Source organism: Nannospalax galili, unplaced genomic scaffold (genome assembly GCF_000622305.1).
Source record: "Nannospalax galili isolate Female #2095 unplaced genomic scaffold, S.galili_v1.0 scaffold72, whole genome shotgun sequence".
NCBI classification, from domain to species: Eukaryota; Metazoa; Chordata; class Mammalia; order Rodentia; family Spalacidae; genus Nannospalax; species Nannospalax galili.
The window spans coordinates 8,928,162-8,955,901 of record NW_008336933.1 but is presented as its reverse complement, the minus strand read 5'-3'; the positions used below and the strand labels follow the sequence as shown (position 1 = coordinate 8,955,901).

At 42.6% G+C, this 27,740-nt stretch overlaps 1 protein-coding gene across 6 annotated transcripts in view; it reads left to right on the top strand.

Moving 5' to 3' along the window:
* Fars2 (phenylalanyl-tRNA synthetase 2, mitochondrial) overlaps positions 1-27,740 on the top strand; it is a 542,959-nt gene that overhangs the window by 374,323 nt on the left and 140,896 nt on the right. For all 6 annotated transcript variants that reach the window (XM_008831656.3, XM_029562861.1, XM_029562860.1 and 3 more), the window contains one exon: positions 3,538-3,689. In XM_008831656.3, the coding sequence (XP_008829878.1) occupies positions 3,538-3,689 (152 nt within the window). The remainder of the gene's footprint in view (positions 1-3,537; positions 3,690-27,740) is intronic.

Genomic DNA, 27,740 nt, shown 5'->3' with positions numbered 1-27,740 from the left:
GGATTCCCCTGGAACTGGAGTTAAGGACGGTTCGTAGCTGCCATGTGGGTGCTGGGAATCAAACCTGGCTCCTCTACAAGAGCAGTCTGTGCCCATAACCGCTGAGCCACCTCTCCAGCCCCTTAAGTCAGCTTTTAAAGGAATTTTTTTTTTTTACAAAATTAAGGACTGGGGCTGGAGAGATGGCTCAGGGGTTAAGAGAACTCGCTGCTCTCACAAAGGACTGAGGTCCAGTTCTCAAGCACCTGCATGTGGCTAACAACTGTTAGTAACTCCAGTTCCAAGGGATCCAGTGTCCTTCTGGCCTCTGTGGGCATTGCACAACAAGGGTGCACTTCCACACATGCAGACAAAGCACTCATATACATAATGTAAAAATAAACAGTCTTTTTTTTTTTTTACATTTTTTTAATGGCAGCAGAGGCAGGTGGATCTTAGTAAGATTGAGGTCAGCCTGGTCCAATATTGAGTTTCAGGCCAGCTGTGGCTACAGGGAGACCCTATCTTGAAAAGATCAAAAAGAAAAAAAAAATTAAGGGCTGGGTACATAGCTCTATGGTAAAACACTGAAGGAAGGAAGGAGGGAAGGAGGGAAAGAAGGAGGGAAGGAGGGAGGGAAGGAGAAGGAGGGAGGGAGAGAGGGAGGGAGGGAGAAGGACGAGCTGTGTATGCAAGTGTGTGTGTGTGTGTGTGTGTGTGTGTGTGTGCGCAGACTCTGTGCCTGAATGAAACTGGTATTCTCTAAGCACACTGAAAACGTGTAGACTTGACGATATTGTATGTTGCAAGGCATCTTTCAACAAAGCCAGGAATAAGTATCATACTGTTTTCCAATGTCAGTGCAATTAATTTTGAAATTAGCAATAAAGAGGTATTTTTAGAGATGGGGATATAGTTTATGAGAGCTGGGTTTTGATCCCCAGCACAGAAAATATTATATATGTATGTATGTATATGTATATGTATATATATATTTAATGCATGCACTTGAAAATTTAAAAATTAATGCCAAATAAAGTGATAATAATTTTCAAATATTTGAAAATATAAATATTTCAAGCTGAAGAATGAAAATACTATATTAATGCTGTAGGGTATATCTGAAGATGTATTTGGAGAAGTATGTTCTCATTTAAAGGCAAGAAAGCCCTTCTTCATCACACTGCTCAGGTCCTCCAAATTCCTTTAGTATTTTATGTGCTTGATCTTCCTGATTGCCAATTTCCAATAAAAACATCTCCCGCTATTGTAACTTTATAAACTTATCATGGTATTTTTATCGGTTTTACTTAATCTACTTTGAAACTATATTATTAGTACATAATAGTTTATTATATCTCTTTGATGAAGTTTACATTTTAGTCATAGTTGAGTACCTCCTATTTTCTATTAAGGCCTTTTTTTGCAGAAAATCAGAGCTTCTTAGACTTATTTTAGTTCGTACTTGCTTGATAAATATTTTTTTCAATATCTTTAATTTCTTCCCTCCCTCCCTCCCTCCCTCATGCTGGGATTAAAGGCAACTCCTGACTTGGCTTTTACTTTTGTACTTCCTCCTAACATATCTTCCTCCTAAGATATGTTGTGTGATAGGGCAGTGGAGAGAGTAGATGTCTTATCCTTACACTTGATTGGAATTGGGATGCTCCTAAAATTGTTAAGTTTGATGATATCTACTGCAGGTTTTTAAGATACCTACCTGGGTTAAGGACATTGTCCTCTGTTTCTAATTTACTAGATTATTTTCCTTTATAATGAATTCATAATGCATTTATCAAATATACTTCCTATGAAATAATCATGGGACTCCAGTGGACACATTTACATTGAAGGATGATTGGGTATGAACACCTGAATGAATAGGACACAGCATGTATATCAGAGGGCACAGGGTTGAGTGGGGAGGTAGAGGGAGGTATGGATGGGGGAGCGGGGTATGTATTTGAGTGAGAAATATTGTATGAAATTTTAAAAGCTCAATTGAAAAAAAAATCCTGTGCTCAGCTCACTTTCTCCCTTTTGTACAGTCCGGATCCCCACCCAGTGAATGGGTCCCCCGACACTGACAGGCCTTTCTGAGCACCATGGAGCTGCAGGTCCAGAGGCCTGTCTCACAGCTGATTCTAGATTCTGTCCAGTTGACAGCACTAACCATCATACTCCATTTAATTAACCTGTCACTTTAGATTTGTTACATTTGTTAGTTTCAGACAGATTGCAGTGCAGTTGGTTATATGGGTTGTTCTTTTTAACTGCATGACTTTTGAAGTTCTCTTTCTTACAAGCTTTTGTCTACAGGCTGCTAGCACAGGTGCTCTGTTGGGGTTCCTCCTCTCATTTCTCTGTGACCTGCCTCTCATCAGAATTCAGAAAGTATGGCACCTCAGGTTGGAGCCACAGACGAGAGTTCATGCTAATTTTTGGCATTCTGTCTCTAACCTCACTAATTTCCAGTGTTTCTGAAGAGTCAAAAGGGTATAATGAAAAGGAAAAGATGCATGCTTAGCTACGGAAGTGTCATCTGCTCTCATTCCCCTGGATATGATCACAGCATCCTGACTTCCCTCTGAGGAGACAGAGAACAGGGTGCTTCTCAGGAGTCAGTTATTTTGCAAGGAGCACCAGACTGTAGCTTTGTCAGAAATGTTTAAAATGTATGTTCTAAACTGACTCGTTTGTTTGACAACTTTATTGACATTTTGAATTCAATAATCACTTATGTGTGAGTCTTTAGTTCTTCAGAGATTTTGCCATTTAAAAGTTTTACACTCCTCTAATCAATGATTCACCAAAAGATTTATAGTAATACCAGATTTGGCATAAGTCAATTTATGCATCTGCCTATCTAGAAAATGTATACATTTAGCAGGTTTCCCTTAGGATTTTATGTACTGGAACAGTTCTCACTGTGACTTATCTTGTAGACTGAAGTCTGCCTGTGTGTCTGTGTATGTGATGGTGATATACACATGGCTCTAAATATAAATGCAGCATCTTCTAAGCAAAATGCATTTTAAAGGGGTTAGTATAAAGATGAGCTGCTGAACTGTTAAAGAATAAGTGGAATAAAATAGAGGAAATGATCACATTTGTGTTTATCACATTATAACAGAGAATAGCTTTACTAATCGAAATACCAGTTTTGACAGGCCCTTACTTATTTCCTTATTAAGATGGCTTCCTGAAAGTATCACAAGCAGTTAATGAATTGCATGCTAATTAAATTTGAACTTTTTTCCTAGCCTATTCAATGGGAAGAAACTGAAATCTGATATATTCAAATTGCTTTTTGGTAAATTGGCCATTAATCGCAATCTAAATACAATATATGGTAATGTTACACATGACTGTGATAAGAATCTATAACATTTGTACTAGAATTTGCTAATTTTGAATATTGATTTATCTTTTAAGTTTGTTTGAAAATTCAAACATTAAAATGTTTTCCCATATTTCCTAATTACGCAACTGAAACATTCCATGAAAAAATTATTCTCAGCACCTAACAAGTGCCTCTCTCCTCTTGTTTTTTGTTAGCCTCTTAGCAAATACCCTGCTGTGCTCAATGACATTTCCTTCTGGCTGCCCTCGGAGAATTACACAGAGAATGATTTCTATGACTTAGTCCGAACAATTGGTGGAGACCTGGTGGAAAAGGTTGAGCTTATAGACAAGTTTGAACATCCAAAGTAAGTGAAAAGCTTTCTGATTTTACCCCTTACTGTCTCTCTGTGACAAATGGGATCTGGAAACTTACAACAGAATTTTGCTGAAACCCGATGAGCTGAGACACTGTGCCTTAGTGGTGATGTGAGGGCTTCTGAGAAAACCTTGCATCTGTCGTCTCCGAAGATCTTTCTGAAATGCATTCTCACCTTTCCTGCTATAATAAAAGACAAATGTGAAACAGAAGCTTTTTTAAAAGGTTTTTAACCTTGTAGTTTTACAACTTTGTGTTTGGAAGTTTATTCTACCCCCATCACTGTCCAGTACAGAGTTGATGAGGCAGAGGATGACAAACCTCAGTGAATACTTACTAAGCACTTTGCATACAACAAGACCCACTGTATGTCTTAGTACTTACTGTGTTCCAAACAGATTTGACTCTGTCTTCTTGGAGTTTGCAGTCTTGAGGGAGGGGCAGGTATTAAATAAATAATTAAACACGCTTGCAACATAATGAGGGAAATATGTTATCAATCAAAGAACTAATTTCATTTGGCGAGTCAGAGCCAGGCCCTTGAGGATATTAAATCAAAGCACAGAAGCACAGTGAGGGAGGGGCCTGGTGGTATAGGCACAAGGTTGAGGTGAGAAGATTGAAAGTTCAGGGTCATCCTGGGCTACAGAGTGAGTTCAAGGCCAGCCTGGGCAACTTAACAAGAACCTACCTCAAATTTTAAAAATATAAAAAGAGATGGGGATGTAGCTCACTGACTGAGCACTTGCCTACCAAGTGTGAGGTCCTGATCTCAGTCTCTAGCACCACAGAAAATACTAAAAAAGAAGTAGGATAAATAGCCTAGGGATGGGGGAGAACATACCAAAAGCAGATATGAAAGCCAGGCATGGTCGCTCATGCCTGTGATCACAGCACTTGGTAGACTGAGGTGGGGGCATTGCTGTGAGTCCAAGGCTGGCCTGGATTACATAGTGAGGTACTGTCTCAAAAAAAAAGCCACACAGATCAAAACAGAAGCACGCCTTTAATTCTAGCACTCAGAGGCAGAGACAGGAGGATCTCTATGAGATCAAGGTCAACCCAGTCTACATAATGAGTTCTAGGCCAACTGGGGTACAAGGAGACCCAGTCTCCAAAAACAAAAACACCAAAAAGTAGGGAGCAGGTATGAATCCTGGGTTGACACATACAAGGTTCTAGAGGCAGCAAAGACATGAGCTGGAAGATCTAGGGGAAGTCAATGAAAAGAGATCCACAGGGTCAGGGTCTGAGACTCGCCTTTTACCCTAATTGTCATTGGAAGCTCCAGAAGGAAATCCCCAGGTCTGGTCTAGTACCCCTCCTTTTCCTCCCCTCCTGGGAGTCACAGTGATGCCATACCCACGTCACTGCACTTGTACCTCCACATTCTACCCCGTCATACAGGTCCCCTCTTTGTGCTGCTGCTTTCTGTTTTGTTTTTTCTTAAACTCTTCATTTCCTAGATGAAGATGTTTGACACGGCCAGCTCTTTTGCTTTGGTTTTCCCATTGTTTAGACAACTGAAATTCATTGTCAAGAACTGTGTTTGCTCAAGGACTTGTGGCAACAGTATCTCTTGACCCCATGCACATTCAAAACTGGCACTCTGTACCTGATTGAGTGTCACGTCCTTCCCACCCGACATCCTTGGCCTGCCCTTTCTTTTACGGAACAGTCTGTCTTACCCTCATCTTCTGGAGTTTAACTTGATATAAAGAAATCTGAGGCTATGCCTGACCTTTTTTTTGATTTCTGTCCTAAAGGATTCTTTCTTTGTCTAAAAAGCTGGATAACTTCATCAGTATCCTCCTTGGTGTTGACCTGCTCTCCCTGATACGTTATTGCCTCTCATAAATGAGATTGACTCTGCTTTTGTTTTAGGAAAGTTTTCTTAAACTATATCTTTACAGATTTATTCAGACCCATTTCATTCTTCAGGGACCATGATGCCTTCCTTTATCTGACTCAACCTGTCACTTTGCTCTCTGGTCTTTTAACTATTTCCACTTCATTTGGTATACCCCTGGTGTTACCTTCTTTGTCCCTGGCTGTGTGTTTGCTCTCTCCTCTCCCTTCAGCACGTTCATTTCCATCTTGTTACTGCTTTCTGAACCCTTTGCTACATTCTGCAAGCTCATGTTCCAGCTCCTCCGATCGTCTGGCCATCTCTTCTCTCTATCTCTCTTCTCATCTTCTTTCTAGAAAAATTGCTTCATTTAACAATGCATTGCAAAATATTTAGTCACATTTTATAAGCCCCAGTGGCAGCATTACTCTGACTTCCTGTTGGTTTTTCTACCATTTCTTCACGTGTGCCTTAACTTTTTTTAAAATTTAATGGTGTATTAACAGTTTTTTAACTTTTACAAAAACTTTATTGAGAATTTCATACATGCATATAAGGTGTTTTGGTCAAATCCATGCCCACTCCCTCCCCTCCAGCTTTCCCCCCTCTGAAGAGGTAACCCTAAAATCTTTTAAGGATTAGATACATACTCCCAAATACTTTTGACATTTTTGGCCTTTGGAACAGAGTGTGTTGCTAACAGGCCCAAGGACATTTTGACTTTTAGCCCAGAATATGGCTACATTTCTTTGGGGTCTTTTTACCCTAACTGCCTAGCCAATTCCATCCTCCTATTCTTATCACGCCATCCTCTGAAGGGGTTAACCAAACTGCCAAAAGGGAATCAGGACACAGACCGCTCTGGCTTCTTCCATGCTGAACAGGGATGTAGGGTGAGACAATTGGAGTACCCCTTCAGTGGGTCTATCTAAAAGACTCCCAAATTACATAACTCTTGTCTCTAAGGGGAAAAGAAAGTCCTTGAATCATGAATAGGAGGTGTGAAGGAGAAGTAAAGGCAAAAGTAATTAAAATTATAAATTCTAGACAGGGAACTAGAAAAAAGTCAGAACAGGGCAATTTTCAAATGTTCCTATGAGAATCCATTGGAATTTCTTGACAAGGGCTTCCAAAAGCATCCCTTTATTGGTTTCTTTTTTGACTGATGTATACACGGTATTCATGTTGATTGCCTTTTTTGTAGCTTATACTTGAATTCACTGGGTTTACTGGACTGACTGTTTGCACAAGCTTGGCAGGGGAGGTTGGGAGTTGGCCTAGCAAGGAGGCCTCAGGTCATCATTCAAGCTTATAGCCTCAAGGCTTTCTTTTTCACCACTCCCAAGAAACCAACTATTTTTGCAGTACTAGGAATTGAACTTAGGGCCTCACACATGCCAGACAAGCACTGAACTTTATCTCTAGGCATGTTTTTGCTGTTTATTTTTTTATTTTTATTTTTTGAGACAGGGTCTCACTGTATAGTCCCAGCTGACCTGGAACTCTTATTTTGAGATTGGGGGCATCTCTCTAAGTGGCCCATACTGAGTTTGAACTCACCCTAGCCTAGGCAAGCTTGAACTTGATCTTTCTGGCTTAGCTTCGTGAGTAGCTGGGGTTAGAGGCCTATACTACCGGGTCTGGCTTCCTTGATTCTTTGTATAGGGCTGCCTCCACCTCAAATCTGCACCTGTTAAAAGCAGATTTATATTTGCTTATTCCAGAATCAATACTTGGTGATACTTTCTTTGTACTTCAGGTCATAAACCCCAGCAGCTTGAGCTGGGTTTCCGTTGGGGTCTTTTGAGGTATGCCACTCTGTGTGTTCCTTCAACCCTTCCATTTACCTTCTACTTGATTTCCACTTTATGGGCAGCCTGTAAGTAGATTTGGGAATTTGTGTAGGATACCAGCCTCCTAACTTTACAGACGATACACTGCATGGTATAGCCTAGAAAAGACATAGTAAAGGACCAGTTTAGCCCTGGACTTTTGTATGCGGGAGAAATTTCCAGGCGTTTCAGAAAGTCTTGGTTTTCACTTTGTAAAAAAGAAAAATATTAGAACAAGACTAATAGCTAAGTTTTCACTGATATGATACAGGTACATGACGTGTTTCTGTTATCATTTCTGTTGTTTTTAATCTCAGCACCCTAGTAGGTATACAGAAAACCTTCTGTAATCTAGGATCAGAATTTATTCTTAGGGATTTTTTTTTTTTTCTTTTTTAAGCCAAGGTCTTTTGTAGCTCAGGCTGGCCTCAAACTCCCTTCATAGACAAGGATAACCTTGAGCAGATCCTCCTGCCTCCACTTTCCAGTTACTGAGACTTTCCATGTGCCACCATGCCTGGCTTTATTCTTAGTTTGACTTGATAGTCTCTTAACTCTTACAGGTGGTGACCTGGGTTAAAAGTGAGGTAAATCACCTTTTGTGTTACAAATCATCGGAGGCTGCTGGGCTACAGAGAGAAATTAAAAACTTGGGAAGCTGAGAGAAACTTCAGTTGTGCTGGACATGGAGGGGAATGGGGCTTTACAGAGGTATGAGCACAGAGTCTTCTGACTTTACATGATTTGTGTTGGTGTTAAATGCCAAATGGTGTCATCTTTAAAGGGACTGCAGTGGCTGTCAGGGACGCATGGAGTGTGTGTCTGCACACAGGAGTCATGTTCAATGATGAAAGGTGAATTTATCCAGTACTTCTGAAGGAGACAGCACTTTTGAATGAAAACTTGGAAGTGATCAACCCAGAGTCACTTCTCACCAGCACTGTTTTCTCTTTCTCTTGGTTAGTTCCTGTGCAGATATTTATAGGCTAGCACTTTGAATTATGCCAAGTAATTCTCCATCTCCAAGCATGTTCCCATCCTAATAAGGGGCTCGATGATTGGAGGATGACTCCTGTGGGGGAGGTTGCTAAATATCTCTCAATGCCCATCGCCATGCCCATTTTTAAAACAATGTAGATAATATAACCATGGGGGTTTCTTAGCCTAGCAGTTATATACCTAACTTAGAAAGTGAGCCTCCACCTCAATGAGCTAGCTAAGGTCAGCAAAGGTTAAGAAGTCGAAGTGCTTAGTGATCGTTCTAGAAGTTTCCTTAAATGTTGGTTCAAAGTGGCTTTTGCCTCCTTCCTTTCTGGCTGAGAACGCAATGGCTCATGCTCTGGCAGCTCTTTTGTGTCGTGGTGTGACCTTTCCAGTGGAAGCTGAAAGAAAAGCAGCGCTGTCAGACGCCTGAATCCCTGGCTCTGGGGCCTGTCAGCTCAGCCCTAGAATTCCAGGTGAAAGAGAAATAGCTTATTGAAGCCATTGTTTTTCAGATCTTTGTATTGGCATCCAGAGCTAAACCCTAGCCCTTGCCACCTCTGGATGTCTGAAGAAAGGAGATGAGCTTTAAGTATGGTGCTTACCACGAACTGATTCTCAGACAGTATCCAGGGCAGAGGTCAGCATACTTTCTTCCATTCAGGGCAAGATTGTTAAGTTTTTACTTTGTAGGCCTTCTTATCTCTCCAAACTACCCAAGTCTTCCATTGCAAAAGCAACCACAGACAAAGTGTACAGGAACTCTTGAAGCTAGATTTGGCCTGTGGGCTACATAGTTTGCTGACCTAAGACCCCCACACTCAGAGTCTGTAATCCTCACCTGACTTCCTACACCCCCCATTTCAAGACACCCCCCCCGCCTCAGTGGTAAGAGTGAATGGCCCCGTCGAGTCTTCCTTGTTAGTGTATTCTCTAGACAGATAATTGTCCAGATACTCCAAAAGAGCCAGAACCCTTCTCTGTGTAATGTCAACAGCTGTGGCACACACTAGCATGGGAGAAGCACAAAGAATCCTCTCTGAAATAAATAAGCTGTTGAACAAATTGGGTTTGGGATTTTAAACCCAATGTCTGAGAGAATCATAATCTACTATGAGGCTAATTTGATTATGTTCAACAAGTGGAGAAATTTTGTCTGGATTGCAGATAACAGTCTGTCCCATGCAGGAGGATGGGTGCTCAGGTTAGGAGAAAATGCCATTTGGTTCTAGCTAATCATTCAGAGCCTTCTTACAGAGGGTCACCACCACTTCCGCTATAAGGCCCCTTAATGTACTAAAGGTCCTTGTAGCCCAAAAGTTTAACCAAACTACAAATGCCATGGTGGTGACATCTTCCCAGGGTCACTGTCTGTGCCTGTGTGGATTATTGCTCTCTAGGCATGGCCAGTTTAATGAAGGCAAATCGTGAGTGTCATCTTGTGCACATCATGTCCCTTAAGCTCCCTTAAGAGGCATTAATCATCTTTAGTCTCTGAGTTCATGAAGCATAAGGAATTATGGTGCCAAGTGTTTACTTTCTTGTGCAACACAATTGCTGGAAATATTTCTAGTGTTGGAGCATGATGGAGAGGAGTGGAGCTCGGGAGCCTAACGCGCACATGCTCCAAATTCACATCATTTGGAGGCACCAGTGGGTTATTGTGGATTGTGGAGATACACTATAAAACAAAATGACCTTAAATAGGATGGGCTTGGGTTAGGTTTAAGACAGACTTTTCTGAAAGAATTGGGATTTGGTTTGACTCTAACTGGGAAGTAGGTAGTAGTGAGAAATGTCCCACATGTCTGCAGCATGGGCTGGCCTGAGAGACAAGATCACTGAGGTCTCCAAACAAGATCTCTTCATAGACTCCTGTTTCCTCCTGGGGCCACACTACACACTACTGTTCATAGGGTCATGATAGGGTCCTGTCAGTCAGAGCTGGGGCGCTCAAGGAGAGCACCCTATATTAGATAGGTCATTAAAAGTGTTAACTCCTCCTCTTCTTCCTTCCTTCCTTCCTTCCTTCCTTCCTTCCTTCCTTCCTTCCTTCCTTCCTCTCTCTCTCTTTCTTTCTTTCTTTCTGTCTATTTATTTATTATTTATTTATTTTTCTTGAATCAGGGTCTCCCTGTGGCCTCAGCTGCCCTGGAACTCACTATATGTACACCAGGTTAGCCTCAATCTCACAGAGATTCCGCTGCCTCTGCCTCCCAAGTACTGGGATTAAAGGGGTGCACTACCATGCCCAGATCTTCTATTCTTGATCTTTCTCCAGAGTATATTCCTTTTGGGGACCTCTTATTGCAGTTATGAAAAATTGGCATAAGAGGGTATACACCAGTGTCGCCATTTTTCAGACTTCTGAAGGGACTTTTACCAGGAGATGTACTCCTCAGTGTGCTTGCCTGGCTTTCTTGGAACAGAGGGGATTTATTTAATGATACACTTGAATCAGAACTGCATGGCTCTTGGGAACTGGGGCAGATCTAAGGGCCAGAGTTCCTCCACATCTGGGTATCCTGGCTCTCTCTCTTTCCTTCTACTGTTGACCAGCTTGGATCCTCCTCTCCCACATCATATACACGCTGCTCCTGGATGGCCTGCAGCTTTTCCTGGACAATTCTCTCCGTTGTCCCAGGACAGAGTCTGGAAGGAACTACTAGCACAACTGCTGGAGCTCCCTGCCATCACCTCTTGGGGGCAGAGTGCTTTGAATGACTGCTGTCTGGGTCTTATCACAGTTTGGGTAATCATGGCGACCAGGAGTCCAGCGTTGGTCTTGGCAAGGGCCACAGCCCAGCTGTTTTGTTACTTTCTAGACCAACTTCAGCCAGAAGGGCCGACTCAACGTTGTCTTCCAAACTAGCATCCTAGTGCCTTCTTCTGTCCCCAACCCTCCAGGCTGCTCACTTGCAGAACTCTGTATTCTCATATTGCTCATTCCTATTTTCCTTTTCATTCTCACAGAAGGTTTTCTAGGATGAGAGCTCCTTAAGAGCCACGGCATAGTAGCCACTATGATCTGAATGCTTTTTGTCTTCCAAAACTCAGGCTGAAATTGAATCACCACCAGTGTGCTGGTGTTAAGAGGTGGTCCTTTAGGGAAGTGACAAAGTTGTGAGGCTATGACCTTGTGGATGAGGTCAGTGCCTTCCGGAAGAGAATTCCTAGCTGTCTGCCCAAGCTTCCTTCTGTCCTGCTAGAACAGCCTTCATTCCTATTGCCCTTTGTCCCTTCTGCCTGTGCAGTTACGTAAGAGGAGCCTCTGTGAAGCAGAGAGCACATCTTAAACAGACATTGAGTCTGCCTGTGCCTTGATCTTAAACATGCCAGGACCACGAGATATTAATTTGTATTATTTATAAGTTGCCCAGTCTAAGGTATTTTGTTACAGCAGCAGAAATAGACTAAGTTGTAAGTAGCTCACTTCCATCTCCTCTCAATGTTTATGATGATGAAAGCACCCTTATTCTAGTCACCTGTGGTACTTGACGAGAGCTTAGTTAATCCTCTCTTTCTTAGAGGGGTTCTTATTAAATAAATGGAAAAAGTTTATGACATCATAAGCAGAGGTAATGTGTTTAGTACAAGGATTCTAGGATATATAGTTGGAAGCTATAGGTTGAGTCCTGACTTCTCAAGCATGTAATATTCTGAGCTTCTGTTTTCTCGTCTCCTGTCAGAATTAATATTTTCCTTAAATAGCTGCTGTAAAATGTACATTGAAAATTGCACAGAGCTCTGAAAAATAATTAGCTACTATTGTCAGAAAGCAAAAACTTCTACAATCAATATGACTTGTTCTTTAGAATAAGAAGTAAGTACAAACAAGACATGGTGGCACATGTCTTAATCTCAGCACTCAGGAGGCAGAGGCAGGTGGATCTCTGTGAGTGCCAGGCCAGCCAAGGCTTACATAGTAAGGTCCTGTCTCAAAACAACAGTAATGAAATGACATGAATTTCAGTACAGCTAGGAGACTTGGGTCTGACAGCAAAGTTCGTATGACGAGAAGTTCTATAATGAGAAGCACAGCGAGACTAGGAATGAAACTGAGATCCAAAATGATGCATATTTTTCTGCAACCTGAGTAAATTTTTAATCAGAAAAAAAAAAACCCCAAAGCAGCCATACTGTCTAGCCATTTTTGGCCATTCACTGGGTCCTAGGTTGGGACAGTGGCAGATGGAATGACTCTGGTTTGTACAGTCATTCCTGGCCTTGTTCAAACAAGTTGGATGGAACCAAGTGACTGCCCTATCTGAACTTAAAGACAGCCTAGCACTCTTTAAAAAGATTACAATAAAAAAGTCAAGGACTGCTAATCTTAGGAGAGCTGTGGGTGCAGGGAGCTTGTCAGAAGTGTGTCCCCTTGAAAATAACAGCATGTAGTATGGAGGGAACGCCCAGAGGCGGCGGGGTCTGCTTTTGAACTCACCTTGCCTTCACCTTCCTTTTCCATTTTTATTGCAGTGCTGGTGGCAGAGGCAGAATTTTTGTTGTGCTTCATACAGCCCAGAAAGCAATTCTAAGGAACTATTTTTAGCCTGGACACTGGTTTTCCCTTTCTTCCTTTTTCCCCCAAGCCACCTTTTTACAGCATCCCATGACAGGAATATCACATTGCCTTCACACGGTAGCCCTCTTTGCTCCCAACCTTAGACAAGTTAAAATAGTTAACTGAGTCTCTCAACACCTTGTTTGGCCTCATCTCAGCACATTAGGGTTTGCCAAAGGATTCTATGGGATTACCTTCAGCCCCACCCTGGGGCGAGGCAGAGACTGCTGGCCAACAACTAAACAAGGAGGGAGTCCCTCGGGTGTATCTGGAGTGAGTGCTCCACAGTCCTGTTGAGACTTCGTTCCTCCCTGCAGCTGCCCTGGAAAGCTGGCCTGGTAGGAGTGGTGTGGGTCATAGGGGTAGAGCCTTGAGGGACTGAGTCCATTCCAGCAATGGCTGTTCCCAGAACACCCAGCCTCCCCTGCTTTCTCCTGCAGTCTCTCTTGCTGTGTGATCTCCTCCACACTCCCCTCCTGTTTTACTCCCCTCCTGTTTATTTATAGTGTATGGAGCAGCTGTGTGACGGTTCACCAGACAGAACCTCCTGATCTTGAACTTCCCAACCTACATATCCACGAACCAAAACAAATTTCTTTTAAAAACGTAATTATACATTTTCTTAATGTTCTTTTCTAGCAACAGAAGACAGACAAGAGCAACATATCCTTTCACGTTGTTTCTCTGTCCCTCTCCTCAGTATCAATGAGACTAAAGCGAAGATGCACATCAAGAGTGAACAAGATTGAGGAGAAAATAACTCAGCATCACTGACAGAAGTTAGGAACCAGCCCCATCCTATCATTTAGGGCAGTTCTGAGTGAGATACTAAATTGCTTGAGGGTCTCGAATGTTACCTCAGATCACAAAGCCACTTGCTACATTGACTTTCACTCACATTTGATGTCCAGCCAGCAGCAGGAGTCTTCCTCACTCCTGCCTACCTGCCATCCAGCTGTGTCAGTGACTTTATCCTTCACATCCCACAGGTGGCTCAGCCTTGAATGTGCCGTGGTTCTCAGAGACCAGGAGGTTTGGGCAATCACATATAGTCCAACCCTGTACAACCTCAGGGGGACAGTGCTCCTTCTTACAGTTGTTGTGGTTCAATCTCTAAAGCTCTGGTTTATGATCTAAGACAGTCTCAAGGATACACAGGCAAGACTTACTAAAGTTACTTGAGAAATTCAAATTTCTGAACATCAAATGGGCCTGCAATACTGGGGCCTCATCCTACTGCTCATCTTTGAGACACAAACAAGCAAGGCTCCTATATCAAACAAAGCCAAGGCCACCACTCACACAGGGATGAAGACTGAGGAGTTCCTTTTGTATCTTGGCCTGAGTGTCTTTCTTAAATTGGTCATAGCTAAGGCTGAGTAGCAACCAGGAGGGCACTTTAAGGATGGCACGTCAACACATACAAGAATGAGAGGTCAGCACCAGAGTCCAGACTGTGTACATATGACATCTCCCAAGATCCAGTGTATCTGCCTTCTTAAAGCCAAGTGGTCAATGAACACTAAGGTATGTGGCAGGGGCAGACAAGGGGTCACAGAGTATGGGCTTAGGGAGCAGTGGTCTAGTCCCCAGCAGAGTAATATCCTTAGGTAAGGCATAGTTATAGAGGAATGTAGAGGTCAAATTCCCTGGGAGACATCTTGACATTGCCAGAGCATCATCTGTAGGACTGCTGGACAATTCCCAGGTGGCCCAGGGTCTCTGATCAGCTCTTTCTAGAGTCGAGATTGTGCTTGGAGTCCAGAAGGACTAAATCTAAGATGAGGAGGTAGTAAGGGTGGTTGCATCAATAATGTATGTCTTTTCAGAGGCTTCCGTTTGTTTCTTTGTTTTCCTTAAAGCAGGTGTGTTGGTTGATTTTTGTCAACTAGAGTCACCTGGGAAGAAGGAACCTCAGTTGAGGAATTTCCTGTATCAAACTGGCCTGTGGACATGTCTGTGAGGCATTTTCTTAACTGTTAATTGATGTATGGGGGCCCAGCCCTGTAGGCAGGGCCATCCCTGGGCAAGAGGGCCTGAGATCTGTAAGAAAAGTACCAGAGCAAGCCAGTAAGCAGCATTCTTCCATGGTCTCTGCTTCAGTTGCTGTCTAGCGGCTCCTGCCTCGACTTCCATCAATGACAGACTGTAACCTGTAAGCCAAATAAACCTTTTCCTCCCTGAGGTGGTTTTGGTCAGTGTTTTACCATAGCAACAGAATGCAAACTAGGGCAGCAGGCTGTGACTTCACAGTGATCTACTGATTCATGTGTTTGGAAGGGAAGGTGTTGTCATGATCAGAATGTAGTTGGGTATCTAGTGAGGAAAAATCAAGGTAGATTCTTCTATGAGGTTTATAGGCAGAAAGGCAGGACACCTTGACAAGCTAGGACTTTAAAATTCCCTGCTTCCCATTAGAAAGCTCCTGAATCCCATGGGAAATGAATTCACACCAGGCATCACTGCCTGTGGGTAGCATAGTCAGTACTCATGTTCATGCTCACATGTCCCTGTGTCACCCCTGACCTGCTCACAAGAACCCAGCTTCCCACAGAGCTTCTATTAAGTATTTCTGGAGACCCCAGAGGGTTCCATAGTCAAGTGTCTTTCTCCATGTGGCAGTGAGTCCTGTTGAGTTTGGGGAGCCTCGGTGAGCCTTTTAAGCTTTTGCAGAGCTCTGCCTTACCCCATGGTGTCCAGCTAACACTTGGGACTCAGACAACCAGGCTTTGAGTTCCAACTTCTTACCTACTTGGCAAAACCCCTCAATTTTTCCTTAAATCTCCCCCCCACAGGTAAGTTCATAGAAATAAAGCCTTGGAGATTTCACATCAGTCCTGACTAAATCTTTCCCATGCAAGTACAGTTCAGAAAACCAACAAAATGCCAGCTGCCTTATAATCTTTGTGAGCATAACTATTTTACAGGATGAATAGTCTATGTATTTTATTTCTTAGGGGAGAAAGAAAACCCCACAGTTCTGGTGGAGTCTATGCTTGACAGAGAGGACTGTTTTCTTCACCTACACTTCCTCATAAAGGAAAGAGGCAAATAATAAGAGAAAGAAATGAGTAGTGAAAATTAAATGGTGAGATGTTTATGGAAGAGATGACAGCTGAGATGAGACATTTACAGGGGACTTTGTGGGAACAACTGCTTATCCCAGCATTTATTAGGTTTGGCCATCTCTGTAGCAGCTCATTTGTCCAGCAGTGCATATCATATGCAATTTTGAAATTCTGCCACCATGATGGAGCAGGCAAGCATTTCTAACACATTCCTGTGTAGTAGAATCGCTGTGCTGGCTAGCCAGAGAGACTCAGATCCCCTGTCTCCATCTCCTAGCACTGGGATTACAACTGCATGCGCTCTGATGTTCAAACTCAGAGAACCCCATACTTGTGAGGCAAGCACTTTACTGCCTAAACTATTTACCCCAAATCCTCAGGAATGATTTCAGCTTTTGAAAGAAAGAGACTGGAAGAGTAAAAGCTTACCTATACAGGAACGACAGAGAAACATTGGGTCTCTTGAATGTGGAGTTGCCAGACCATCATGTTTAGAGTAATAGCAAGACTGATACCCTGACATGAGCTGCTGGCATGCTATTCTAGAAGCAGCTTCTTTCCTTGTGTAGTTGATAGGGGAGCCTCTATGGGTAGAGTGAAACCCTTGGCCCGGTTGATTGGTCCAAGATTGCTGAAGAAAACTTTGGTTCTCCCTTTGTTGGCAGAACCTAGGAACCATCTCTGACCATGTTCGCCATAAGGGAGAAATGGTAACCAAAGAGAGGGGAGAACAAGAACAGAGAAGGGAGATGGAGAGGAAGTTCAAGCAAATATATCCCAGGTTCCACCCCTTTCTGAGGTCCAGCCTCACCTAGCACTTCCCACTGCTTGCTTTTCCTTCTTTCTGCAGATCCGATAAGCCAGTGGTAAATCCCCTACTGTTTTAGATGGTTTAATGTAAGTCTCTATCACTTGAGGCCAAACAAGTTTTAACATGTACAATTTTAGACTCTTGGCAGGGAAGTGAGCAAGAAGTAGTTAATTTATATATCACAAGCTGAAGTGGTTGATTTTCATGTCAGAAAACTGCACCAGCGTAGGGCCGAGGCTGACATGGCTCTGGGTACCAAACATTATTCAGAAAAATTAAAAGTACAGTTTCTCTCCCTTTATCTGAAATAGCTAAAATCCACATGACATTGTCCTGTGGCTCGTCCATTCCAATGAGCATGGTTGAGTGGTCACCATGGGTGAGGCTGCATGCCTTCTGTGCCGTTTATGGTTAGGAGATGAAAAATGCTTTTTTAAATGAATACTTGTCCTTCAGAGGCTCACAGTCTGATAAAATGTAGAGGCACAAATATTTATAATCTGGAAAGTGTCTTAGATGAACAGCCAAACCACTGTTTCAAACAAGAGTAGTACCTCGTTTTGCCTTAAGTCCCTAAGTGACCTTACAAATCATGGTTCAGCTGAATCTTGAAAGACATGGAACTCAAAATGTAAGGCCCCAGAAGGCAGATGGGCAGCATGTGCAAGACAGAGATGTGAGAGTATGTGGTATGGCAGCATGCACAGCAAACGTGGAAAAGTGGAGGGAAGCAAAGTTGCGGGTTCAGAAGAGGCTAGAAGCTGTCTTAGTCTGTTTTTTTTTTTTTGCTATTCTAATGGAATACCTGGGTAATTTATAATTAGGCATTTATTTCTTACACAGCTCAAGTCTTGGAGGTTCAACAACATAGTGCTGGCATCTGGCAAAGACCTTCTTACTGTATCATAGCATAGAAAGAAAAGAGGAGCATGCTAGCTCTTGGCTGTCCTCCTCCTACAGCTACTGATGCCTCTATGGGACCCCACCTTCCTGATCTCATCTGATCACCACAACTTCCTGAAGGCCTCACCTCCATATCCTGTCATAGGAATTGGGGACTGGAGACTACCAGGATCTATCTTCCCACTGGATATAACCACACCATATTTAACGAATAGAATTTCTTATTTTTCTTTTTAATTGACAGATGGGTAGAAAAACGGTTTTTAAAAGAGCTCAAAGGCCCAACAGATATAGTGTTGAAGTTCCTGGGGGAGATGTGGGTCTAAAGGTACAAAGGAGCGAGTGTGCAGGACGAGAGCTAGAAAGTTCTAGCACAGAGTAGGTGATGCCAGCACAGTATTTGCAGGAATTTTGGTAAGTGAATAGATTGTGGTTGCTTTGGGCACAGAGAAAAAACTGGGTAAGCATGTGGGTGGTGCCTATGATAATTTGTTTCACTATAGCAACCACATTATTATATGTGACCCTATAACACCATGCTGTATACCTTAAATATGCATAGTGAAATTTCGTTGAAAAAAAATGTGTCAGTGGTTGAGTGTAATCCTAGTTAAATAAGTCTGCAGTTGTAAATATAACTGACTTATTGGTTTTAAATGATAGCATGAAGTAGAAGGAAAATAATCTTTCATTGCAATAAGTATGAAACCTAAGTAAAAGTATTATTTAGACTAGCGAAAGGGAGTGATTATGCTTCTTAAAGGCCTGAGTTGGGCCGCCTGTTAGCAAGTCTGACTTCTGTGTTGCACTGTGTAGATTCACTGGTCTGCAGGGCAAGACGGTGCCTGGGCTCTCAGAGGACTCCCACCTGGAGTGCCAGTCATTTCACAAAGGAAATGGAAGAGTGGGCCCTGCCCAGATGGAAAGTCCTGATTTAAAATCTCTGAGAGACATTTGTTCTATAAGAAGAACCTTGTATCAGCTTTGCTTTGAAGGTTAGGGGGACCTTGAATTTTGGCTTTGTATTAATGATTAGTATTTTTCCATCTTGAATATCTATATTAATCTCCTTTACTTACACTATGCTAAGAATAGCATCTGTTCACACTAGTCTTCTCGAGAATTTGATCTGTCTAATATTGCAGGTCTATCCTGCATCAGACATGGTATAACATTATTTCTGGTTCCTATTTAAATGGGTTCTCTAGGCAGTAGGAATCCCAAAACTAAGATGTTCAATGGACAAATATTCACTAATTCAATCTAGGTTAAAAAAATTCTAAATATAATCACCTCCTCTGTTCTCCCAGCAATATGTTCCTGGCGCCTTCCTTTCCTGGTGGCTTTCTCATCTCGGGGAGGCTGTTTTTGGCTTGAGGGGTGAGCAGAGGTCAGGTCTAATTTCAAGAACCATGTGTACTTTGCATTGTATTGCACTTTGGTTCCCAAGGCGTGGAGGCAGCAGTGCCACACAGCAGGTGAACAGGTTCCCCTGCCTTATAAACAGAAGGGAAGTATATACAATTTTAATGAGGGTTTTTTTTAACCTCCCATTTTGAGAAATGCTGATCAAAGTATGGCTCAAATTCCATTCATATTTTCTTTGCTTTCCATCCTTCTTAAGTAAGGGACACTGCCTAAGATTTATAGTGGGTTTAATGAGTAGTGAGGCTGAAGCTTAGATGGACCACCTTGATGCTAGGGAGCTCACACTGCTTCTAAATGGTTTTATTTACCTTTTTTTTTGATGTGTGTGTGTGTGTGTGTGTGTGTGTGTGTGTGTGTGTGTGAAGGAACATGACAACCTAGACATTTCCTGTCACTAGACTGACCACTGAGGACTTCTCACTGTCACAGCCCTACCATCAGGGTCTCTACACTCTGACCAGCAGGGAACAAGCCTTGCATGAAGGTCCACCCTCAGCCTCTACTCTTTCACTCACTCTTTCTACCATCTGTCAACCTTGATGCTTCCCTGGTCCCTTCTTCCTTTTCCTCTTCCTGTCCATGCACTCACAGGCTGTGGCCTCTCTAGAGTGCTAATTGCCCATTAAGCATTCTACGCTCACCTCTCTTGGGAGCTCTTAGGGCCATATTTCTCAAAGTCAGGAAGTCAGAAAGTGACCTGTACTTGATCTCTACCTCACTTTCAACCACTCCCCTCCTGGTCACACAGTCAAGCCCTGGGCTGTACTTCCGCCCTTCAGCTCCATGATCTCTCCCTCAGTTTGGCCCTTCCTGTGGACTTCATCTCCTAAATACTTTCCCATCAGTCATCTTTTTCCCATTGGCCTTGACCCTGTCACAGCCCAGTCAGATTCTTTAAAAAAAATTTTTAATTTTTAATAATATATGTGTGTATGTGCATATGAGGGCAGTGCCTATGGCTGCCAGAAGAAGGCATCAGATCAGCTTGGTTTACAGGTGTTACAAGCCACCTGACATGGGTGCTGGAACCCAAACTCTGGTCCTCTGCAGGAGCAGTATGTGCTCTTAACTGCTGAGCCATCTTTCCAGCTCCTCACCCAGATTCTTAAGACACACCTCAAGTCTGTCATGATTAAAGGATCTCAGTGAGCTTGAGGCCAGCCTGGGCTATATAATGACACTCTCTCTGGACAAGACCTGTTCTGCCTACACTCAGTCTGCAGCCTCAGAGCCAATGTACACTCTCAGCTCCTTCACATGACCTTTGCTCAGATGCCTCCCTGTACAAAGCCTGCCTCTCTCTCTCTCTCTCTCTCTCTTTCTCTCTCTCCTTTTTTCCTTCTTCCCTCCCCTCCTTCCTTTTCCTTTTCCTTTTCTTTTTAAACATGAAATTCAAGGGCTAAGATGGATCAATTGGTAAAAGTGCTTACTGTGCAAGCAAGAGGACCTGAGTTCGAGTCCCCAGCACCCATGTAAAAGCCAGGCATGGCAATACATGTCTCTATAGCGCCAGCACTGGGGGTGGGCGGAGAGAGACAGACAGATCCTGCCAGCTAGCTAGCCAACCAGGTTGTAGAAAATGCAAGCTTCAGATTCAGTGAGAGACTGTCTCAGAAAATAAGGTGGAGAGCAATAGAGGGAAATGCTTATGTCTTCCTGAGGCCTCTGCATGTGTGTGCTTGGATGAGTTCACACCTGCCCACACAGGCAGTGGGGTGGGGGTATATGGAATTCACAGGACAACACATTCATCATTTTCAATTTGAGCAAATCAGTGGTATTCAATACAGGCCCAGTACTGAGCACCCATCCCACCGTCTAGCTATAAAACACTGTAGCAACCCAATGACATTCCATACCATGAAGTAGTTGTTCCCTATTTCTTGCCACCCCAGGACCTAGTCACCACCAGCCTCTGCTCTCTCCATGGATTTACTTATCCTGGATATTTTACACAAGTTGAAATCATGTTATGTGATCCTTTGTGTTTGGCTTCTTTCATTTAGCCTCACATCTTTAAGGTTCATGCATATAGAAGTCTTCTTCTTTAATGACAGTGATTTTTCCATTGTCTGTATTCCCTACCTTGAGGCTACTTTGAATGGTGCTGTTATGAGTGTAGGTGCAAAAATATGTGGCAGAGTACCTGCTTTCAATTCCTTTGTGTATCCCTAGGAGTGAAATTGCAAAACCATTTGGTAATTCTAAGTATAATGTTTTGAGGTCGCGCCAAACTCTTCTGCACAAGAGCTGAATCATTTTGCTTCTCCATTAACAGTGTGCGGTCCAGTATTGCACATTCTTACTGGCACTGCTTCCCTCCCCCTCCCCTCCCTCCCCCCTTCATGACAGGTTTCATTTTGGTATTTTCTTTTTAAAGTCTCTCTGGGCAAGACCTGTTCTGCCTACACTCAGTCCTGCAGTCTCAGAGCCAATGTACACTCTGCGCTCCTTCACATGACCTTTGCTCAGATGCCTCCCTGTACAAAGCCTGCCTCTCTCTCTCTCTCTCTCTCTCTCTCTCTCTCTCTCTCTCTCCTTTCTTTCTTCTTTTTTCTTTCTTCCCTCCCCTCCCCTCCTTCCTTCATTATTTTTATTTTATGTGTATGAGTGTATTGTCTGCATATATTTAAGTGCACCTGTGTCGAGGTGGAGGTCAGAAGAGAGCATCAGATTCCCCTGGAACTGGGTTACAGACGGTTATTAGTTGCCATGTGTGTTCTGGGGATTGTCCTCTGCAAGAACATTCAGTGCTCTTGACTGCTGAATCACCTCTCCAGCCCGTCATTTTGGTATTTTCATGCATATATCATTCTACTTTTTTTCTTATGCATCTCCCTGACCCACTGCCCTGCCCTATTTTCCCCACCCTCCTCTTGCTGGTCCCCTTCCTCCCCTCGATAGTCCTCCCTTCTGAATTCCATTCCCTTCTCTTCTGCCCCCTCCTGCTAGTCTTTCTGCCTTCTTACCTGCTGTCCTCCTTCCCCTCTCTTTGCCTTGTGCATGTTAGGTGATAGATAGCCTTTTGTAGTTTAGATTTGCTTTACATTAAGTGATATTGAGCACCTTTTCTATTAGATCTCTTTGGAGAAATACTGAGTCTTGCCCTTTGCTGGCTTTTTAATTGGGTTATCTTCCTAAAAAATATTCTTTATGCATTCTGGACAGTAGTCCTTTATTCCAAACTTCATCTTGTAGGTGATTAGTTCTGTCTTCTCTGCTTTCTTACTTTTACACTGAAAGAGCAGATCGTTGTTTTAGAAAATAAAGAATGCAGCTTCAATTCTCCATATTCTCCACCTAGAGATTCAAACACTGTTCACCTTGGTCATGTCCTTTTCTAACCTTTTATCACTGCTTAGGACAAACATACATACATGAAAAGAATTTGCCACTGTCATGCACTGTTTTAATCCCTTCTAACTGGAGGAGTTATATTCATTTGCATGTGTTTATGAGAGCATTTTTATGACTAGTGAAATGTAGGCATTCCATGACCTTTTTAACTGTTCCTATATTCCTATCTTCAAATGTTTTTGTCTCCAGCTTTTCTGTTAGGTTATAAAAATAATAGCATCTCATATCAATTATTATAAGCTATTTATATACCAGAATACTACTCCGACCTCTCCCACCCTTGTTACCAGTCTTTCTTCAGATGGTTACCTACCTTTTATATCCTTTAGAGTGTTCAGAGCATTGAGGTATTTTTTACATTGTCATGGGTAACACTTTTCATTTATTTATTCCATTGATTTTACAAGTAGAAAGTTCTTAATTACAAAAAGATCTTGTAAATATTTATTTATGTTTTTTCAAGTCATTATTAAAACGTTTATTGCCAGTTACATCTTGAATTTACTATGGTGTTGTAAGAATAGTATACTTTCATTTTTCTAAATAGTTAAGCAACTTTCCTAATGCCATTTATAAGATAAAACCATTTACAATAAAAGAATCTCTTACAAAAGACATAAGCCAGTTATTTTGCACAACATTTTCAAAGATACTGCAGAGATCAGCTTGTATGTGTGGCAGGCTAGCTCTGGCTTGGCCTTCATGTTTTCCAATTCTTGCCAAAAGACAACTTCACCCTCACTTATGGTCCTGTGACTGGTCCTTTGGCAACTACCTAGTCCTTTGTTGAGGCCACAGTGATGCCAGGGGTGACAGAATAAAGCCTTGTGCCTTTGCTGGTTCAGTGCTTTGCCATAGTAGCTAGACTTCAGTTGACCACAGAGGCCTCACTGTATGGTCTGGGTTATAGTCTGTCTTCCTTCTTACTAAGTCCTAGAAGGGGTGGAAGGTGTTGCTGGGACTGGAGAGCACTGGCAGAGCAGTGGCTATGGCAAGGGCTGGAGGTCACCCTGAGTTCAGCTCCTGCCTTTGTCACTTCTTGGCTATTGGACTTGAGTCAGTTGCTCCCTCAGCCTCAGATTCTTTGTCTTTCAAATGAGTTCGACAGTGAGCCAATGTACTGTAAAAATTCTTTTTGCAAAGCCAGCCATGATACTGCAGGCCTCTACTACCAGTGCTTGGGAAGCTAAGACCTAAGACAAGAAGATCCTCACAAGTTCATAAGTTCTAGGCCAGTTTAGGCTACATAGTAAGACCCTTTCTACCAAAAAGAAAAAAGAAAAAAAAAAAAAAAAAGAGAGAAGGAAGAAAAAGAAAAGTATTTTGCAGAGATGGCACATTAGTATCCAGTAAGCATTAACTACTGGTGCTGATGATAAAATCCCAGTAGTGGATTTCTTCTGAGAGAGACTAATTCTAATTCAGGGTGAACACGCTGGAAGAACAGCAGCATTCCGATGTGAAAGCTTTGTGTGTTCTATTGACTGTACTAAAGCTCATACTCAAAAGGGGCATCTGTTTGCTTGACCGGGAATTTATTCCAAATGCTGAAGTCACTTTTTCAAGAGTTAATTGTTTGGAAAGAGGAAAAAGGGATAAGGCAGGACAAGGGTATGATAAGAAAATACAAAGTTGGGATTTAAGGTCAGTGAGAGGAGTTTTTGTAACACTGTAAGGAAATCCCCATTTGTTTCTAATTTGAAACAGTAAGCTTATAAGATGTAGGTAACATGCTGCTGCTGGAGGGGAAGGCATAACAGAAGGGAGTCATGGGGTACCTGTGGCTGAACGAGCACCTGCCACCAGCATCTCTGTGCAGAGAGGGATACGTGATTACACTGTAGCCCTGTCAGGTGTTCTGGAAGGAATGGAAGGTGCCACTGCCCAGGACTAGGAAAGGTTGGCAGAGTAGTGTCCATGGCATAGGTTCTGTGCCTATTTTCCCCAAGGTTTTAGTTCAGGCCCAAAGTCTTCTCCGTAGTGTCTGAATACCAGAGGGACCCTGCAGGAGACCAGGGCCCTCTGTAGTTAGATTTAAAATTCAGTGAGCAGCTCATTTGATGGTGTACGTGAATACCAAGTACTTGTTCTTGTCAGTGTTCCTGAAATAAGAACTAGCAATCACTCAGGAGATGGCACGATTTTGTCATTATCTATTGGTATTCTAAAATATATTTCATAGTAAAATAATTTCTAAAACATATCAACTACGTGACAACTTTTAAAATAGTATTGCTGTATTGACTTTCAAATAGCAATGTGTTTATTTTAGGATGGATTTTAAGGAAGTGTAATGGGGAGCAGGGTCGTTTGCTTGAGACAGGATCTCACCATGTAGCCCAGGCTGACCTTGAACTCAAGCTCCTCCCTCCTCAACCTCCCTAGTACTAGGATTATAGGCAGATGCCACCATGTCTGGCTGTTTGTTTTCTCAATCAGCTTTTCTGTTTGGAGATATCTAATGAGCATTCCAAGATTAAACGCCTATGTGAACTTAGAGTACTGGATAGAGCCAAGAAAATGTCAACTTTTTGTTGATTTTGTTTTGTTATTGGAGACAACATCTCACCATATATAGTCCATGCTGGACTTGCCTCAGCCTGCTGAGATTACGGGCTTATACCACCACACCTGGCTGGAAAATGACAACATTTGAAAAGGAGGCTGAAAGTAGAACTCTTTGAGAAGTGTAACCTGTATGATAGTGGGGTTAAGATAAATTGGCTATAGAACTTAAGCTTTGATAGCTGTGACCTGACAGTTTGGTTGGTGGCAGGTTACCCAGCTCAGTGCTTTCCCCTGCCTGGAAATTGAGTCTACCCAAAGCAGTGGCCGTGAAGACATGTTGTACCCTGAAGCATCATGTATTGAGTCTTTCTTCACTGAATGAAGACCCTGGACTGGAAAAGAGAATTTAACAGATAAGGATGACAAAAATTCTATCTTTTTGGTTTTTTAAATGAGTTGTTTATTTGTGCATGAGTATGACTGTGTGAGTGTATGCACAAGTGTGGGTGTGGGTGCATGTGCCTGTGTGCCCTTCAAGGCCAGAAGAGGGTGTGGGATTCCTCAGCTGAAGGTTCAGGTGCTTGTGGATAGCCTAGCTTCTTAGGTGGGTACTGGGATCTGAACTCCAGTTCTCATGGTTGCCCAGCAAGCACGCTTAACTTTTGAGCCATCTCTCCAGTTCCTCCATCTTTCTTTTAATAGAGGCACTTTCCCTATCTTTTTGCCTTGAGATGTTATAAGGTAACAAGAAGGCTACCTGCAGAGAATAGGTAGTCCAAGGGAAATGGAACCAGAAGAGTCCAGAGGGCATTCAAGTTCCCCAATCCTATGCCTTTGAAAGGAGTGCCAAGCCTTGATCCCTTTCTTTTGAAACAAGTTCCCTTCCTAATCTTTACCCACTGGAGTCCAACAGAGGCATCCTGTGGGTACCTCAGGTCCCTTTTCTGTCCCTGAGATCCTTTTGTTGATCTGGGTGCCTCCCTCAATCAACAAGTTCTGGGGTTAAAGGCTTATGCCTCACAACCTGGCTCAGTGGTGATTTTAAATTTACTTCTAGACTATTACAGTGTTTATACCCTATGCTTAGAGAGCTCCTATGGGAATCCTCTCTGACACAGTCAGAAAACCCTTTGGGATTTTCAAGAATGAGAAGTAAATCTTCTTCCCTAAATACTGGGTGATGGCTTCCTCCCTTGGGTCATTTGCATAAATGCCTAGTGGGAGACTTTCTAAGGCTGAGAAAGGCCAGATTCTGTTGTAAATTTAGAGACTAAACCAGCTCTCCTCTTTTTATAAAGGGTTCAGTATTTACAAACACTCAGGTAAGAACAGTGCCTAGGAATGGCTCTTCAAGTATAGGGTCTTGAAATTACTATGTGCCACCCACTGACTGACCAACAGGTCACCTTCAAAACCACTCAAACTTAGCACTGCGGGTGGGGCAGAGTCATGTGTCATGGTATACACAGATGCTGGGGCTCCTTCTCTTTGTTTTTCCCTTTGGTTATTTCAGGCAGCATCTACTTGCAGTCTTCCTTTCAAATGCAGCCAGGTGTGGTGGCATAAGCACTTAATCTCAATGGGCTGGGGCAAGACCAGCATGGACAACTATGAAGAGGTGTCACCCATATGATGGAGGGGACAAGGTTACTTGGCTGTAGAACCCAGAGCTTTGGCAGGGTCCAGTATCAACCTGGACCCTGGAGGTCTTTAAAAGGCCACCTTCTTCTTCCTGTCACTTCACAGATTAGTGCTCTAAGTGGGCCCCACATTAGACACCATAACTACAGAGTGGTAGAGACCTAAGCTGGAGTTCTGTTGATCCAGGACCATTCATGGCAAGTGCTCTGCAAAGTATAAACCCCTGACTGAATTCTGCTTTGGTTTTGTTTGTATGTTTGTTTGTTTGTTTGGTTGGTTGGTTGGTTGGTTGGTTTTCTTCTTTTTTAATTTTTTTTCAATTTTTTTTAAATTTTTTAGAAGAAGCATTTCATTACAGCTTTGACGTACTCAATAAGAGTTTCCAGAGCAAACTGAGAATTTCATACATACATATAAGGTGTTTTGATCAAATCCACACCCACTCCCTCACCTCCAACTCCTCCCATATCTCCCCATCACTTTTTTTCTGATAACTTCATGTACTCTTTCTTCTTTGATTTATTTTTTTATGGGGCTATTGGCTACTTTAACATTCCCCCCTCTGAAGAGGTAACCCTAAAATCTATTAAGAATTAGATAAATGCTCCCAAATATGTTTGACATTTTTGGCCTTTGGAATGGAGTGTGTTGCTGAGAGACCCAAGAACACTGTGAGTTTTAACCAAGAAACTGGCTACTTTGCTTTGGAGTCTTTTTACTCTAACTGCCTAGCCAATTCCTACCTCCTATTCTTATCACACCATCCTCTGAAGAGGTTACCCAAATTGCCAATAGGGAATCAGGAAACAGACCACTGTGGCTTCTTCCATGCTGAACAGGGACACAGGGTGAAGCAATTAGAGTACCCCTTCAGTGGGTCTATCTAAAAGACTCCCAAATTGCATGGCTCTTATCTCTAAGGGGAAAAGAAAATCCTTGAATCCTGAATAGGAGATGTGAAGGAGAAGTAAAGGCAAGACAAGTTCTAGACAGGGAACTAGAAAAAAGTCAGAACCAGGAAATTTTCAAATGTTCCTATGAGAGTCCATTGGAATTTCTTGACAAGGGCTTCCAAAAGCATCCCTCTATTGGGTTTCT